The sequence below is a fragment of the Perca fluviatilis genome, chromosome 14 (genome assembly GCF_010015445.1).
Source record: "Perca fluviatilis chromosome 14, GENO_Pfluv_1.0, whole genome shotgun sequence".
NCBI classification, from domain to species: domain Eukaryota; kingdom Metazoa; phylum Chordata; class Actinopteri; order Perciformes; family Percidae; genus Perca; species Perca fluviatilis.
In genome coordinates, this window is record NC_053125.1 from 36,591,974 (window position 1) to 36,610,443 (window position 18,470).

General features: G+C 39.9%; 1 protein-coding gene across 2 annotated transcripts in view; it reads right to left on the reverse strand.

Moving 5' to 3' along the window:
* LOC120572817 (zinc finger protein 239-like) overlaps positions 1–18,470 on the reverse strand; it is a 38,424-nt gene that overhangs the window by 6,454 nt on the left and 13,500 nt on the right. For both annotated transcript variants that reach the window (XM_039822278.1, XM_039822279.1), the window contains exon 2: positions 10,550–10,710. In XM_039822278.1, coding sequence (XP_039678212.1) covers positions 10,550–10,648 — 99 coding nt within the window. In that variant the 5' untranslated portion in view covers positions 10,649–10,710. The remainder of the gene's footprint in view (positions 1–10,549; positions 10,711–18,470) is intronic.

An 18,470-nucleotide genomic window follows, 5' to 3' on the forward strand; every position in this document is an offset into this window, starting at 1 on the left:
GTGTGCCTGACTGGCGTGTGGAGAGGACAGTCAAGTTGTTGTGTTTTTAGCGGTTCATACTGTAATTTTAAGCCGAAAAATTGTGTCTGTCAGTTGGTTACAGAGCCCCGAATGAGCACGGGCTTTTATGACTGTCAATATAGCCAGTATCTACCGTTAGCTACTCCGCTGTGCTGTGGAGTAATGTCTGGCTATGTGAGAAAAGCGTCTAGCAACATTGTTGTGAATGCTGCGGTCTCAGCCTGGCAACCCCCGTGAACTTCGAGTCTGGGCAGGAGGGGGCGGGGGAAACGACTCTCCAGTATTTTGAATTGGTAGTGCAGTAACTATTTTAACCGCTAGCTGCCAGTATTACGTACAATATTACATATTGTACCTTTAATAATTCTTCACCAAATTATAATATATTAATTAATTAATGTTTTTTGAGGAAATGTTTTGGGTGGGCCTGTTAAAAAGTGGGTGGGCCAAGGCCCGTCAGGCCCAGCCACAACGCCGTGCCTGGTGCACAGGAGGAAGAGGAGGAGGGAAATGAAGAAGGAGAAGCCAGTAAACTGGAGAGACCAGGCGGGTCAGAGTAGGACACTTTACAGCTAGAAAAGGTCTAGACCACACACTATAATTTACAACGACCCAACAATTCCCCCAAGATCAAGCATTTGGTGCAACAGTGGCGAGGAAAAACTTCCTTTTGGGCTCTTGGTGGTCAGCCATCTGCTGCTGCTGGTTGGGACACAGACTAGAAATAATAGTTGTAGCATTTCAGGGCGTAGCAGGGTGTTGGGGGGTATAGTAGGGCGTAGCAGGGTGTTTACATATGGGGGTTCCCATGTACTGTCTTCCCCTGCCACCCTGCCAAGATCTCTTGCTACCCCTTTGCCACCCCATGTAACATTTTCTAGATCCGCCACTGCCAGAGATACAGTTCATCCTTAGGATTGACTGTGCCACATACTGTATATGTTTAACATTAACATAGATTATCTAATCATGTTTTACAGTTTCTCTATCATAGCATTTGTTTGACCATAATAACTGATGAAATAAGACACATTCAGTTCCATTTGTCATAAAATCATGCCAAATACTATGACTTTAATAGCTTAGTATTTTATGCACTAAATGTGTCTATGTGTATGTAGCAGGGGGTCCCTGATCCCTCTCTCTCAGTTAAAGGGTCCTTGGCTTAAAAAACGTTGAAGACACAGAGTCTTTATGGTCAGAGCCCCCGTACCAAGATGGCGACGAGAGAGACGCATATCATGAGACCGTGCTCTATATATATATATATATGTGTGTGTGTGTGTGTGTGTGTGTGTGTATGTATATATATATATATATATATATATATATATATATATATATATATATATGTATTGTAATGGGAAAATTACATTTAAGCACAATTCCTTATATTTCTATGTTTAATTCGTACTTTACTGCTCTCACAAATGCTGAAAGAGTTTATCTCATTTCCCACATGCAGATTTATATTCTAACTTTGTGAGACATGCAGTCTGGAACATTATGTGAGCACTGTTAGCCTGAACCGATAAAGGTACAAGGTCGCCCTAAAACTATCTCTAGTTTTCTCATGCCAGTTTAGCTGTAACTGGGGGGATGACAGTCGTACAGGGAGGAGGAGAAATGGCTCTGAGATGTCTCTTGTGTTCCTCTGATTGTCTTCATGTGTCTTATTTGTTTCAATTTACTAAACTCTGAAAACTCTTCCCCCTGCTGCAAAGGAAACTTCCACGACATACATGGCGACGAGGTGGGAGATCATGTGCAGGGGTCAGATAAAAGAGACTCCGTGGTTGACTGAGGACTCGCGATCCGAGATCCAACGATCTTCGCCTCTACCTCGCCCAAAAAGCATTCAGAGAGAGAGGATCAGAAACCACGGAGGACTCTACTGACCCAACACTGATCTATTAAGACGGAAGCAATTCCACGCAGCAGGGTAAGATCACTCTCTAATTTAAATTGAATTAAGAGTAATTTGAATTGGCTGAAATAAAACTTCCAGAAACAAATAGGCTACTGACGTTTGACACTGAGATAGGATAACCATTGGGGTTGTTTGTATAGATTTTGTTGGTATTTTTAAAGGAATATTTCACCGCTGGAAAGCTGAATATATCTTTAAATTGGGTCGATTATGTAGTAGAAATGTGAAAAAAAAATTGAAATTGGTGCCTTCTAGGCCGAGAAAAGCCAGAAAATGTGTTTTGGTCTTATATGGATGAAAAACACCAAATCCCAGAATGCACCTGCTTCGTTGCTTTGAGTCCACTCCCAAGCCACGCCTACCGCTTGACAGACCGACAGAGGCATTCAACTCAACTCAAGCGTGTTTTATTGTCATTTCAACCATATACCGAAACAACGTTTCATCGCGTTACTCAAGTGGTGTTACACATTTAACATATATAAAAACGACATTATATAAAAACGACATACGAAACAGGCTACATTTAGTACACATACTTTATAGGCTCCGTAAAGTTCAGCTAACGCATACTAGCATTAGCGCTTGGTGGGCTGTAAACACCGAGCATAAACACAGCCGTGAATTAGTGTGTAATGTAGAATGGTCGGCATTTAACAGTCACAAACTCCACCAGCAGTTAGCAGTTAAATGGATACAAATCACCACATTTCTGCGCCACTCGGTGTTAACACAGCCCACCTCTTTTACCTGGCGACAGAGCATCTCTAGCTCGGAGGGCTAGCAGGCCTGGTAGCTGGACAGTCCAGTACACTATTCAGGCAGGTTTCCACAACAACAAAAACACGGCAGTCTCTGAACTCATGTTTGGAGTGTCGCTGAAGTTGGATGTAGTCCAGTTTGTGGTCTAAATGAGCGGACACTTGCAAGCAGGATCCGTAAAGTGTAGCTAACGCATACTAGCATTGGTGTAGCTAAACACGGAGTATAAACACAGGCGTGAATTAGTGTGGAATGTCGAATGGTCGGCATTTAACAGTCACAAGCTCCACCAGCAGTTAGCAGTAGCTAGTTGGATTTTATTTCTACACCAGTCCGTTTAACACAGCCCACCTCCACGCGGGCGGAGAACAGCCTGGTAGCTGGATAGTCCCGTCGGTCGGACACTGTTGTTCAGGCATGTTTCCACAACAACAAAAACACAGCAGGAGTTTCGTTGAAGGAGGATGTAGTCCAGCTTGTTGTTTAATGAGCAGACACTTGCAAGCAGGATGGCTGGGACAGGTGGACAGCTAGCATTAGCTTTCCACCTAGCCGATGAGGATGTCCCCTAGCCGGCTAGCGGCATTGAGCGACACCGCTGGTCTCCGTGGGGGGGCATGCGTAGTGTGCCCGAGTATTGCGTCTGTAATAACGTTTCCTCCATATTCTCCGATCTGTACCGATGTATCCCGGTGGTACACACGTCCGGTAGTTTGAATGCAGATAATTGTTGTAAATGTTTTCTGCTGAAAACCGAAAGCCTGTTTAGCGAAGATTCAAGATGGCTGACAGTCGTTTTCATTCGGAATACCTCGGCCAGACTCGGCAGTCCAACCCCCTGTGGGCGTGTTGAAAACATACGGAAGTAGATCCTACTACTGGCTGTAGTCCTTTGCCTCTGGCCCAAAAATCTTCCAATGACGCAAAAATCGTCATTTTACGTAATCGGAAGATTTTTTCCAGGCCCCAAATGCAGAAATCTCTCGTCTCAGGGGGACATGAGGGAGGGAGGCACGGTCATTCAGAAATACTATCGGGTTTCTACTGATACAAAGCTGAATGCTAAATCGGTGAAGTATCCCTTTAAGGTTGTATAGATCGATACATAATTGTGATCACTCCAGCAGTGTTTTTGCCACGCACGGGTGTGACTTTGCTTTATAGATTTTCGGGGGACAAATCTAATTAGATTTTTAAAGGTAAATCTAATTTAAAAAAAAGCCTGGAGTGTCTGCCGTATTGGTCGAAAATGTTTGGTTTTTCCTTTAAATTGGGGCAAATTGAAAATATTCAAACAGGAATTAGGAGAACAAGAGAAAAAACTAATGAAAAAGACAAAATTAAGAGGATTTAAAGCTACTGAGTACAGGAAAAACTAAAGGTATGATTCAGGGAAAGATTGCAAAAAACCCACATACACCAATAACCACCACATCAGTTCAGAAAGACAAGTTGGAGAAACGGAGGGACGAAGAGGACACAGACTCAACTAAAAAACGAGTACGTGAGAAAACCATGTTTGAAGCGTTTGTCTGCATGTTACAACAGGCTGGTGGGCAACATATGGAGCGAAAAAGGCCGCTCCCACGAAGGACGTGGTCGAGCCAGAAGAGGCCGAGGCGGGTTCCGTGGGCAAAATAATGAGCCCTACGAACCAGACCAGTGTTGGTACTGCAAGGACTTTGGACATTGGGTATGTAAATGCCCGAAGAAAAAGCAAAAAACACCTCAGACAGAGAACAACACTTGTCCCTCTGTTTGACTGAGTCCAAAAGCTGATAAGGAAGGTAGTGCTAACACACACACACACTTGCTTCATGCAATGAAGAAATGCTTGGCACTGATACACTGTTTTTTGTTTTTGCTATTTAGGGACAATTGATAGGTTAGAAAGTTCTGAAAAAGGAATCTAATCAGTTAAACCATTATAGTATGTTATCTTCTGAAACCTAGAAGAAGATGCCTACTACTGAGTGTAAAGTTAAAAGGGTTCCACTCACATAACTTGATTATTAGAGCTAAAGATTTGACACTGAAGCTCAGTGGTCATTCTATTTGGTCAACTGGGAATACAGGTCAAACAGTAAGAGAACAATTCTCTGTTCCTTTCTCATATACATGGGAAACTTTTTTTGGTGACTGATTTATGTCCACTTATTTTGCTCAGGTAGTGATTTAATGTGCACTTTTAACATTGGCTTAACCTCAACACCTGATGGATTGAGAATTTCTCATAATGATGCATCTAACAAAACCACATTTGTTAATCACAGTGTGGCTGAAATGACCTCACTGAGGCGGCGTCTGTAATCAGCCCTGCCTCTCACTGCATGAAACCTGACAACCTGCACTACACAGCTCATGTTACTACAGGGCCTGATGAAGAATGCTCAAAACGGTTTCTTATCGAAATAATGACAGTTTGACAACCTCACATCTCGTTTGCTGTGTGTATACATGACTGAACAATATTGGTTTTGTTTTAGTGCCCGGCTTTTTTACAGCTCTCATTTTTACACTCGCATCTGCTTTTTCCTTCCTCAAGAGAGTTTTTTGGTACAGTGCTGTTTTCATGTAAAATGAACAGAATAGCAGCTTTTTCAGTTTAGTGTTAATGATTAGGATTTTTTTTACTTGAGCCTGTCACGTAAAAATGTCTGTACACGTTCCTGAGGTCACTGTAAGACTTTTTGCTGCCGAAGCTAATGAAGCGTTCATGAATATGAAACTGGCTTCCCCGACGCTGGGACTGCCAGATCCCTAAAAACAGTTCATGCAGACCGTTGACAAGCACAAGAGCTGCGTGACTCTGTGTTGCTGCAACACCACGACGACAAACTCCGTCCGGTTGCAAATTTCTCTGCTAAACTTGATTCTGCAGCTCGAAGCATTAAATACGCCCTGTTCCGCATTCTGTGTCACACATTTTGTGGGAACAGAATGAAAAACTCTATTTATCTGTGGCCAGGTACCTTAGATATTACTACTCTGTTATATTGCAAAATGTCACTCTAACAGATTCACTGTTCTTAACCCTGATTTTCTTCTCCACACACCAGCTGACAGAGAGAAACAATGGTGTTGCAGAGCTACAGGTGGTCTGAATACCATGACCTGACCTCTCTGACACACCTCTCACTAACCCTGATTTCATTTTTTTTAGGTTAACAGTTCTTCTTCCAGAGACTCTAGCAGTGGCCTAACCGTGTGGGCTTCTCTGTTGTAGGGGTTTCTGATGCTATCCGATTTGGACCTCTGCCATCTCATCTCTCAGTACAAGCAGTAGAGCTCATTCTTCCTAAACAGAAGGCTATCCAGCTTTTTCTTTCCTAATTTGGCAAAGGACACACGGGTTAAAACCAGGTGTAAAAAGGGGGGATGATTAGTATAATGGAAATACAATTGAGGGAAAAACAATTGTTTCACAATGGTGAAGCAACATTGGTTCACAAATGATTTCTTTTTGGATCAAGACTACTGTCAGGCAGTGTAGGAGCCAAAGCCCTACTCACTGAAATAATTCCAAAATGGAGAATTCCTACCAAAATCTCAAGTATAGTGGTTTGCATTCAAAATGCAGTATGCCTACATTTGACAAAAGCTCTGCTTATTGTACTGAGGTATAGAATGTGCACGCGCAAGCGACTTAACCTGTCACCCTTTTGAGATTTTGTTTACAGCACCTCCACACAGTGGACGTGGGTAAAGAGGACACCCACCAGACACACCACTGTGTGAGGACCAACTGGTAACGTATTATGGCTCACAGCAAAAGGCACAAATTCCTGATGACATGCTAACAACCACAATGAGAGCAGCAGAGACACTCAGTGAGGTGATTGGTTAACCCTCACTGTAGACTAAGCTTACAGAGCAGCAAGGCCATAGCAACACACACACACACCTCAGAGATAAGAGAGAAACAGGAGTTGTGTATGTACAGTAAATGGTTCAGCAATGATTTTTGATATAGTTTTTGTCATAAATTATAGATTATGATATGTTTCCCATATCAGGTAACAAATTGGATAAATAGAGGTCAAATTGGAAGTACTTAGGTTTGTTCTATAGGCCTAAAAACTTTAATTCATAATGATTTTTAGAACTACCAGACAGCGGGTAGTATAACTTTGGGTTGCAAACTAAAGATAAAAAGAAAATAAAGAACATATTTTTGTTTAATTCGTCTTAGTTTATTGGTTATATTGAAACCAATACAGGTTGATATGAGATTTCAGCCTAAAAACAGTTAATTTAATATTGTACTTTAGTGAGTTTTTTTTCAGTAAAACTGCACTAAAGACTTTGTTTGTATTTTGATTTGCTACATCACAAATAGGTTAAAACTAAATTAATTGATGTTGACGTTGAAAACACTTTGGTGAATGGTTTTCTTTTAAAAGAAATGATTTATTGAATTTTGTGTTGCTTTTATTCAGGTTTTGCTGTGTAACACAGGACAGTGTTAATGGCTAAACCACAGAACAGATTATTTATATGTACTGCGTTTTTTTGAGTCATGAGCTTGTCATGCCTCAAATAGAAGGGATATAGTAGCAATAATAAATAGGGTGTTTAATGAATGGGGTGTTCACATAATTCTTTTAATTCAAAAACTATTCTAAAGAAAATGTAGTTTTGTTTTGATTGACTTTCACTATTTACTGAAACACAACCTTTAAAGTAATCTAAAAGCGAACAATTACAAAAGCAGTGTTTCCTTTTTAGCACAATTTGTATGGATTTTATAGAGTTAAACCAGCATGAGGGAATGAAATGCGGTTTTATAATTATTGATATTCATTAAAAATAAGCAGACATTTATCCAAGTGATAATATTGATAAAAGAACAAATAATGCTTTTTGGAGTTCTGTTTTGTGCCACACGGCGCATCATTTGTGTCAGTCGCGTCCATCTCGCTCGCCCTCCAGCTGCAGGACCGGTGAAAACTGTCTGGAGGAACGGACCAGCAGATGGACTGAGAGAAGGGGGGGGGGGGAGCAAGAGACTGTTCTGCTCTGACACATCTGACGCACTGTGAAGTTAAGTAGCACACAGACTCACATTCTGAAAATACAAACACTATTATGAGAAGATAATTAGAAGTACTTATTTTTACTTTTAAGATAAGTATTTAGTTGATGTGTCAAGAAATGTTTAAAGTACGTTTCATTGTTCGAATCTGAATTGGATTGATGAAAATTTGATAGAAATAACTTTGGCTTTAGGTAAAGTCTGACATAAAACATCCGTAAACTATTTTTGGGTAAATACAGGCATAAATGATCCATTCAAAGACTTCCTAGAAACATGGTTTGAAAAGGGGAATACCTTAATTTGTATTTTTCTAGACTCTTGCACTTGCTGCATTTTTCCTGAGACCTGTGTAAGTTGTGTAAGGGTTGGGTAAGTGCTGAGATGGGGTTTGAAACCATGATGATTAAATGTATCAACAACTTGGAGATATGATTAAGACAAAATATCTAAATGAAAATGTTTAATGTTCATGTGACTGCTTAATGATGTACATTATGAGTAATGTACTAAGACAATGGTATACACATATTCATTTAATATTTACTCTCATATTTATATGTTTACACGAAAAGTAAAATATAATATAAGTTAAAGATAACTCTTATAAACAGTAAAAGATAATACTTTTATACCATAAAGATAATAATATATAATATACTAGTATACTTTATAAATAGAAGGGATAACAATTCAGTCAGGAAAAGCTTAGAGGAAACAAGAGCTTTAGAGAGAAGTGCACTGGATGACAGTCTGAGAGACTGGCTCAGGTTACAGCAGGCGTGTCCAGCGAGGAGGAGTCTGCCACAAGACCTTCTGTCTCTGAGCTTTCAGCACACCAACATAAAAACTTGAATTGACTCAAATGCCTAAAAGTTTAGAAAAAACAAGAAGTTGCCTTTCAGGCCAGTTCCTGCTGGTACCAGAGAGCTAAAAGTACTTTTGAATTAGGACAATAGGTTTCCTATTGATGGATTGTATAGGAGTTCAATTTAACAGTTACTTTCAATCGGAAGTCAATTATATTTGATCTACTTCTTGCTTTCATCTGAGGGAATTTAGCCCACACTGGGGAAATTCATATAGGTGATAAACAAACAGTTGGTTTTTGATTTCAAAGACAAATTATCTAATTTTTAGGAATAACTAATTTGGATTTCAAAGATAAAAAAGTTAGTATCAGAATTTTGTCAAATGCTTACAGATGCTATTTGTAATCTGACATATTTGGGTTAAAAAGAATTAGGATTTTTGTACACAAAACATATGTTTATGAAATATGTTTTATTGTCATCAAACTGCCCGACCAATATATAGGCCTACAAGTCCAACTGAAATGATTAGTTGCTAAATCAATTAATTGATTGACAGAAAAACTGCTTTGATCGTTTCCAGTTTCAAAAAATGTGAGGACTTTTCGATATTGCCGTTTTTTTTGTACCTTAAGTACATGTTTTTAATGGAATATTGGTGGTAACAGAAAATGTTTACTATAACTATCTGTATGAACCTTGTTTAATTGACTAACCCCAATGTAGCAATATTCTTGAATCAATGATGACATAGATCAAACTTTGAAAAGCAGTGTGTTTAAATGCTCCTTCTTACAGAGGCTCAAAACAGCCAAGAAGGGGACCACACACACACACACACACACACACACACACAAAACAATGGTAAAGATTGTTTCCAACGATTTGTCAAGTGCTAGCAACCTCTGACAATAGAAGACATGGACATGGAAGAAGCTATTTGCAAAAAATATATGTAATCATTAAAGTAATTTGTGTATTGTGATTAGGTTGTAATCAAAAGGGTGGAATGTAATGGGAAAATTACATTTAAGCACAATTCCTTATATTTTTATGTTTAATTCGTACTTTACTGCTCTCACAAATGCTGAAAGAGTTTATCTCATTTCCCACATGCAGATTTATATTCTAACTTTGTGAGACATCCAGTCTGGAACATTATGTGAGCACTGTTAGCCTGAACCGATAAAGGTACAAGGTCGCCCTAAAACTATCTCTAGTTTTCTCATGCCAGTTTAGCTGTAACTGGGGGGATGACAGTCGTACAGGGAGGAGGAGGAAAAATGGCTCCGAGATGTCTCTTGTATTCCTCTGATTGTCTTCATGTGTATCAGATTGCCTGTCAAAATTGTAGCGTCATAATAATCCAAGTGCGTGTGTGCTGTCACCTGAAGATGCATATAAGCCTAGTGTTCTTGTTCACTCATTTGAGAAACTGACTCCACACTGGGCTGCGGCCTTTTGTGAAATCATGTTGATCCTATTTGCAAATATATCTTTTTTAATAAAATACAAAAACCCAACTTGGTTTTAGTCTCAGTCTGTCTTATTTGTTTCAATTTACTAAACTCTGAAACTCTTCCCCCTGCTGCAAAGGAAACTTCCACGACAGTATATATATATATATATATATATATATATATATATATATATATATATATATATATATTTATATATATATGTGTGTGTGTGTATATACATATATATATATATATATACACATGTTATAAAAACATGTATATTAACTTGTTTAGTTTAGTTTAGGAGGGAAATGTAGCATTGTTTGTTCCAAAGAACAAAGCGAACAAGACACTACGCATTTAGTTAGTTTGAGTGTCTACAAGATGGAAGCAGGAGACGCGGAGACATCTAAACACGCCTTTCCTTTGTCCACGTCTGATATCTAACAACAGAATGAACGGACGAAACACGGAGCCTCGAGCCTCTTCCGCGTGTGTTTAGTATCGTTGTTGTGTCCTGAACACTGACCTGAACATCGGTGGTATCAGAGTCCGAGCCTGCTGCTTGTCTTCTGGGGACCTTGTTGCTCCGCTGCTCCGGGTTCTGGTCGGAGGTCTGGTCCTCCATTCCTCTCTTTGTCTCTGAAATCCAGCAGCTCTCCTCTGTGGCTGCTGGACTCACTCTGGATTCTGTTCAGTCCAAATCAAAGCAGACAGAGATACTCAGATGCTTTCCTCCCATCCACAGAGAGACGAAAATGTGCTCGATGTTAGCGTGGAAACAGCTTTGGCTCTTATCTGAGGAATGCTTTGGTTTCCATGGAAACCTTTTCAAATGTACACTCCCTCCAGCCAATGAGGACAGACTGAAGTCAGCTGACTGTTCACTCCCTGAACTGTGTGTTTATCTAACGATAAACCAAGACCCTGTGTGTGTGTGTGTGTGTGTGTGTGTGTGTGTGTGTTTAAATATCTCCTGAACCATACATCCTACTTTACACTTGGCTTCCTGGCTACAAAATGAACTCGGAGTAGTTTCACTTAATAGACCGCAACTTGCACTAACTGTATTTGGACTCTTCACTACACTTCAGCATGTATCTAGACTGTCTATTGTAGAAATCTACTGGGTTCAGAATAAGAATGTCCTGTAGCCTGGGATGGCCTCGCTGTCTCCTCCTGTCTGGCATGTGTAAGATAAGACGGGTTCAAATTTAGTGGAGCAAAAGTGCTCCTGATTTGTTTAATAAACATTTGGAACAGAATGCACCTAATGAAATATCTTAAAGCAACAGACAATCTTTAGGCCGTGAGAGAAGAAGGGAATGAGAGCGATCCCAAGGCTAGCGCGCAACTTCGCTATCTTCTCGGAGACAGGAAGTCTGAGTGATATCCAACCGATTGGACCGACCGGTGGAGTCAAAAAGACTCTGGCCTTTTGAGCCAGAGTAGAATCGGTCGCATCTTTTCCTACACTATTCATAAATATTGTGTTATAACTGATCTACTTCACTAACTAGACCACTAGACTAACTGTTTATTGACTCTTACACCATCTCAGCAGTGATATTTACTCTCTGTTCATGTATATTGCACATCATCGTCTTACTTACACCTCACTACGTGCCGGAATTTGTAATGCCCACTTCTTCTGCACTTTATGTAGCATATTGTATTCTGTGTTCTTGTACTGTATTGAATGTGAAACTATTTGTTGTCTTGCACGCCTACGATTTTCTTGGCCAGGTCGCCCTTGCAAATGAGAACCTGTTCTCAACGGCCTACCTGATTAAATAAAGGTTAAATTAAAACAATTTAAAAAAAGTTTGGAGAAAACAGCGTTGGATATTAACAAACTGTTAATAAAACTAAAACAGCCGCACAATTAAGTTGGGGGAAAAAACACTGCCATAACGGTGGCTCTTCAGTGTCTACCCTTCACAATAAAAGCCCAGCTTAAATTCACTCAGAGCATTTCGCTGACAGGAAACTCAATAAAAAGCTATTTTTGCCGACACTAGATACCAAACAAAGCACAATTATAATTTCCAGTATCCTAGAACAACTGGTTTTAAGTTGGGCTTCTGGCAATGTAAGATATATTTAATTATTTGACGTATTGTATTTTTTTAGATAGCTGTCCTCCTGTCTCACTCAGACTCGGTTGTGTAATAACATTACCGCTGTCAAAATACCTCCTCTATGAATCCATACTTTACCGTAACTTTATAACCATCAAGCTACTAAGCCTGTTTGGAAATGAACACGTCTGCTGAAGTGATAAAACTAGCAGACATTAAACGCTGCCTGTGGCGATATCAACATGCAATATCGTTGAGGAAAAAGACAAAACTGAAAGGTAGTAGAGAAAGCTACAAGCAGCAACACCTGACGCGGCGCTGCTGCTGGTAGCCTTGTCCCATAAACATAACTATATACTGATTTGATTACAGCAAAGACAACGTCAGCAGTATTGATGGAAAAACCGGCTACAGAATATTTTGATCTGTATTGACAGGTGCAATATTTGAAAATCGCTAATTATTATTATTATTTTTTTTTAATTACATTTATATCTGCATTTATGTAAAAACCTAAAGACTTTCAAACATCAAAATGTCATTTATTAAATGTATTCATGTCTAAATGACATATAAACATCTTTTCGTATTATATTTTGCCTGGAAACGCTTCCAACAAGCTGGCGTGTCGCGTGAAAAATAGGCGTCGGTATTTCAAGCATGCACGCCTTGTTGAGACGTGCGTGTCACGCAGGCAGTGTGCGAGCTCTAACCTGTTACCATGGGAGCCGAAATAAAAATGGACACGCCACGCAGCCAGTGTGCAGGAGCCCTGACAGTTTCAGACAGCTTTAATGCTTTATCTAAAATGAGTTGACACGTTCTACCAACAGTAAGGTCGCTTTCACTCCTGAGCAGTTTGGTCCGTTTAAAACTCACCCTGGAGCGTTGGGTCTGATAGTCAGGCATGAAAATGAGTCAGGGTTGAAAAAGGTGAGAAGGATATTACCCCTCTAGGGGGGTCTGGGGGCATGCTCCCCCGGAAGAAAATTTTAAATATTCCATATTTTAAAGCATCAATCTGATGCATTTTGAGTTGAATTTTTTGCCAACCAACAGTGTAATATTTCAATATGCACTCATTAAAGTTAATTTGACTGGCAAAACAGTTAAAGTCCTTCTGACATTACACAATAATACAAGTCATAATTTTTAAAGACAAACGTTTTGGATACATTTTTACTTCTTCCAATCATATGTTAAATAAAGAGTCAATGTGGATTTACATATTGCAATAATCTCATAATCCTACAATGAATCATTGTGAAAACTAAACTTTACTACCTTGGCTAGGTCATCATCAAAAAAGCGAATTAGTACATTCAAGATTTTGTCCATGTTGATATTAGCTGCTTTATTTACATTTATTAAAAACATCCATTGTTTATCTTTTCATATAGCTAGACGTCTAAACTCTGGAACAAGGCCGTTATGTTTAAATACCCGCCATGCTAATTCCAAACAGACAGCTTTGTCAAGGCAGTTTGGGCTTCAGATAGCTTTTACAAATCATGTTCCGCTATGTAGCGGTCGTTGCCGGTAACGTACTCGTATAACAGAGTGCACGGACCGAAGCTTTGTGACTAGCATCTAATGACTAGCAAGCTTACCGCTGCTGCCGTCCAAAACATGCGCTGCAGAAGCAGCACCCGGCTCCCTCAATTTGAGACACCAAGTGCTAAACGGCTTCCCGTCTCCACCCTTTTCTTCTTGTCCTCCATTCATGCCCAGCGCCATTTATTTTAACTACTTTCTCAACTAAAGCTGCCTGTATCTATATGCTCCAAGTTTGATAAACTTTGCCTCCATTTTTTTTAGCCGCGTTACCACAGAGACCACACCGGCAACGCACTCTGACATTTCGGCAAAGACCCGCCCTACTTTGCATCTGATTGGCTAGAACTCGTTTCATTGGTTGGTGGAAGTTTGATGATTGGTTAAATCCAGAGACAGTATGGTTAATATAAATCCAGCGCAGCAAAACAAATCCCATGTGGACTTTTTAATTTATTTATTTTTCTAAAATAGTCATACGCCAGAAATCGGGCACCAAGCCCGAGTACTTACACCCCCCCCTTAAACATTTTCTCATCGAATCTACACGATTCACGTAGGTCACCTATAATGGTTTCAAAACGGCGAATTTCGCCGAAAGGTGAGTGATTTTCATGTCTGGATAGTCCGGTTGGTTTGGGCTGGTGTGAAAGCCTCGGTTCTCTTCCAAGTAAACTAGAGTTCGGTGCACTTCAGGTGAGAAACCAATCTGACCCAATTACAGGAAGTGAACCAAAACTGAGCATTTACTTGCCTGAAGTTTTAACCTTGCACACAATTTACGGACTTATATCTGATTTAAGTTATATGTATGTAATGCGTGTGTGCAGGTTAGTTCCCCCAACCTGAATCTCTCGTTTCTGAGCAGGCAATGGATTTAATTCACAGCATTTAACTACATTTGTCTCAACACAAACGCAAAAGCTACAACACAAATGCAAAAGCTTAAACACAAATACAGAAGCTACAACACAAATACAGAAGCTACAACACAAACACAAAAGCTACAACACAAACGCTGTGTGACAGCCTTTGTTGTGTTTGATCGCTAACTTGTAGCTAGCAGTCATTTCAAAAACGTTTTAGCTATCTAGTACTGTTAGATCGCTAACGTTAGCTCAAAACGCCATTCAAGTGACAGCCTTTCTTGTGTTTGATTGCTAACTTGTAGCTAGCAGCAGCTGTCATTTCAAAAACGTTTTAGCTAGCTATGATTGTTTGATTGCTAGCTCATAGACGTTAGCATCTTTACGACAGTGCGTTAGCTCAAAAAGCCGTTAGCATCTTGGAGGCTACTTGTCGCAAGGTGCCGCATGCGCAACTCACATCGGGCAGTGACAAAATGAACTGATACTTAACCTGTTAGCCTTAGCTCAGCTCCGTTAGCAGTTAGTGTTTAGCGGAGTGTGTGAGTTTACCTGGAGCTCCGCCGTCTCAAAACTCACTAATAGGCTCGACAGCTAACAAACAACACGACTATTCCGCCACCTGTCCGAGATCACAGTTAGTGTTGACGAACTGACCGAAGAGCCGGTTAATTAACCCGACTCGTGTCACTGAGCCGGGAGAATCGAGTGCCACACGTCAATGAACCAACTCACTCCTGTTTTTTTCTTTTACTTCATTCGTGCCGTTGATATTATATATATGTCAATGGTTGGCCGTTGTGTAGCTGGTATTCTTCTGCTACTGTGTAGTAATAGCTCATTAGTGCCTCCACTGGACTGGAGTGGTGGTGGTAGAATCAATCAGGAAATGAGCTACCTAGACCCTATGCCGAACGAGACCAAATGTAACCGTGCAACCGGCCGGCCCGCTCGAGTCTAATGTAACCGTGCAACCGGCCGGCCCGCTCGAGTCTAATGTAACCGTGCAACCGAAAACGGCCGCTCGAGTCTAATGTAACCGTGCAACCTGCCGGCCCGCTCGAGTCTAATGTAACCGTGCAACAGGCCGGCCGCTCGAGTCTAATGTAACCGTGCAATCGGCCGGCCGCTCAAGTCTAATGTAACCGTGCAACCGATCGGCCCGCTCGAGTCTAATGTAACCGTGCAACCGGCCGGCCCGCTCGAGTCTAATATAATCAAACGGTGTCTTGGTTCTCGGCAAGTTTGAGTTATTAACCAAGCCTTGTTTCTGGTGCATCTTAGAGGATTGTGTTCATGGCAATTCACACATTATCGATGGGGAAGTACAGTACATCACATACAAATACACGTCATGTTATCTTGGTAGTTATGTTAAGTTAAATGTTAGAGAAGTGAATGTTGCTACATGGTAGCTAGGCTAGGCTGTCACAAGGAGACCGCGCACCAGGCTACTGAACGAGACCGTAAGGACCGTAACCGAGGGTACTGCATGAGTCTATATTCAAATGGGTGTCTAGGTTCTCGGCAAGTTTGAGTTATCAACCGATAGCAGAAGCCTTTCTCGTGCATCTTAAATGATTGTGTACATACAAATTAATAGATTACATTATTGATGGATATCACATACAAATGCACGTCATGTTATCTTAGGAGTTACATTAAGTTAAATGTTTGTTACGTGATAGGTAGGCTGTCACCAGGAGACCGTGCACCAGACTACTGAACAAGACTGTAACCGTGCCTAATGCACGAGTCTATGTAATCAAAATGACGTCTAGGTTCTCGGCAAGTTTGAGTTATCAACCGATAGAAGCCTTTATGTCTCGTGCATTTTAGAATTGTGTTCATGGAAATTCATATGCTACATTACCAAGGGGAAAGTATTAGGCCGATATCATACAAATACACGTAATGTTATCTTGATAGTTATGTAAAGTTAAACGCGATCACCCCCCCGCCGCCGCCGCCGAGGGCACGCAAACCGGTGAACAAATCTATTAACTCGGTAGGCCAACCAACGACCGTCCGGTTGAACCGACTCCCGTAAAAGAGTCGGTTGTCCCATCACTAGATCACAGTGAAGCAACAAGACTTCCGGTTCCGGTTGTTTCCTCCAAGTCAGGGTTTTTCAGTTTAAAAGTTTAAAATGAAAGACCATTGCCACATGGCGGTCAGGAGGAGAAACAACAGATACACATACAGGTTATTAATCAGCGTTATTATATTCAGTGGTGGACTGCAACTGATTACATTTACTCAAGTACTGTACTTAACTTGAGACAATTTTACTTTACTTGATTAATAAATAATGTACAGCACTAAATAATTAAAATAATTGAGAAATGTAAAAAGAAATAACTTTAATTAATAATTAAACTAATTTTGATTTATTTTCCCACCAGACTCCATTTAAGAACAGTCATATTTAAACACACTTCAACTATAATTGACAGAAATAAAAACATCAAAAGTATATTGACTCTTTGTTAATTTGCAAGACAACAGATTCAATTTTGTTTATTTATTTCAATTACATAATGTACATTTATTACTCATGTTTTTTGATTGCTTCTCTTAAGTAAGTGTCAAAGTTTTGCAAAGAGAAAATGAGGTTGTAGAGGTGAGAAATTCCTCACAGCATGGGGGATTTCCAACGAGACAGAGCATGCTTGCTGTCCTTTGAGATGAGCACTCACACACTGTTTTCTTCCACTGTAAATGCAGGCAGAGGCTGATTAGACTGGCTGTTACCAACCTGACTGGCTCCCAGTGATACACAAGACATCTCACATAGGTTACATACGCAGACCTGGCTCATCTCGAACGAGCCGCCAGAGATCCCCAACAAATCTACTCATCATAATTAAATGAAGAAATACCAACATCGCCTGTTACTCTGTGATTAACCAGATAAACTTACATGCTATTGGAACAATAAACATTTTATTTACAAATTAATAATTTGCTCTCAAATCTACAATTGTGTAAATAATATTTTTTATACTGGTGTAAGATATTAAATGATATTGAATCGCATCAGTGTTCATGCTGAGAAGGCCAAATACAACAGCTCAACAAATATTGATGATGGAAACAGTTTGAAATGAGAGCGGCAACTCTGACAGAAAGAGAAAAATTTACATAGATATCGAAAGAAGACTTCACATCTGTCAGACCTATTTAAGACTTCAGCATGCACAGTGTCATTTCATACATTCATTCAACAGTCTTCTGAGTAGAGTATCAATACTCACAACTTGAATGAAGCAGCTAATGTTTTATGGCAACAGACCATGCAATGCATCATGGGATGATAGTTTTTCTAAACTTTTATTGAAATCAAAGGGCAAAATACAACAAGGCAACAGAGAAACTAGAAAACAGCAACACAAAATAAATGGAAAAAAGACTAAATGGAGAGCATTTGGGGTCACGTTGGAGCCTGCTTGAGATGCTTGAACACTATCACTGCAGAACTTTGCAATTTTCTCCAAGTCTGACGTGTTTAAATTTTTTCATGAGTTTTTGAGCATCATAAGCCCTTAAAAAATTGTATTCTATCTATCTATCTATCTATCTATCTATCTATCTATCTATCTAGATTCAAGCCGGCAATGCAGTGTAGCGTCAGCCTTTCAGCATCCAGCATTCACACAGCAATTTTTCAGAAATTGCAATTTCTCGTTTCCATATGTTCCTCTACCCATTCATTTAACACAAATAAAATAACATCATACAACTTGGTAATAGCTAGGGTTGCACGCAGTGTTGTAATGAAACTTAATGTACTCAAGTAGAATTTTCACGTATCTGTATTTTACTTTATTTATATTTCCAGAAACTTTTACTTTTAGTCCACTACATTTCCCCTGAGTATCTTAGTTACTCGTTACTACAAAATGAAATCAGAAGTAATGTGTCACACTGGAAAAAAGCAGGTTTGGCG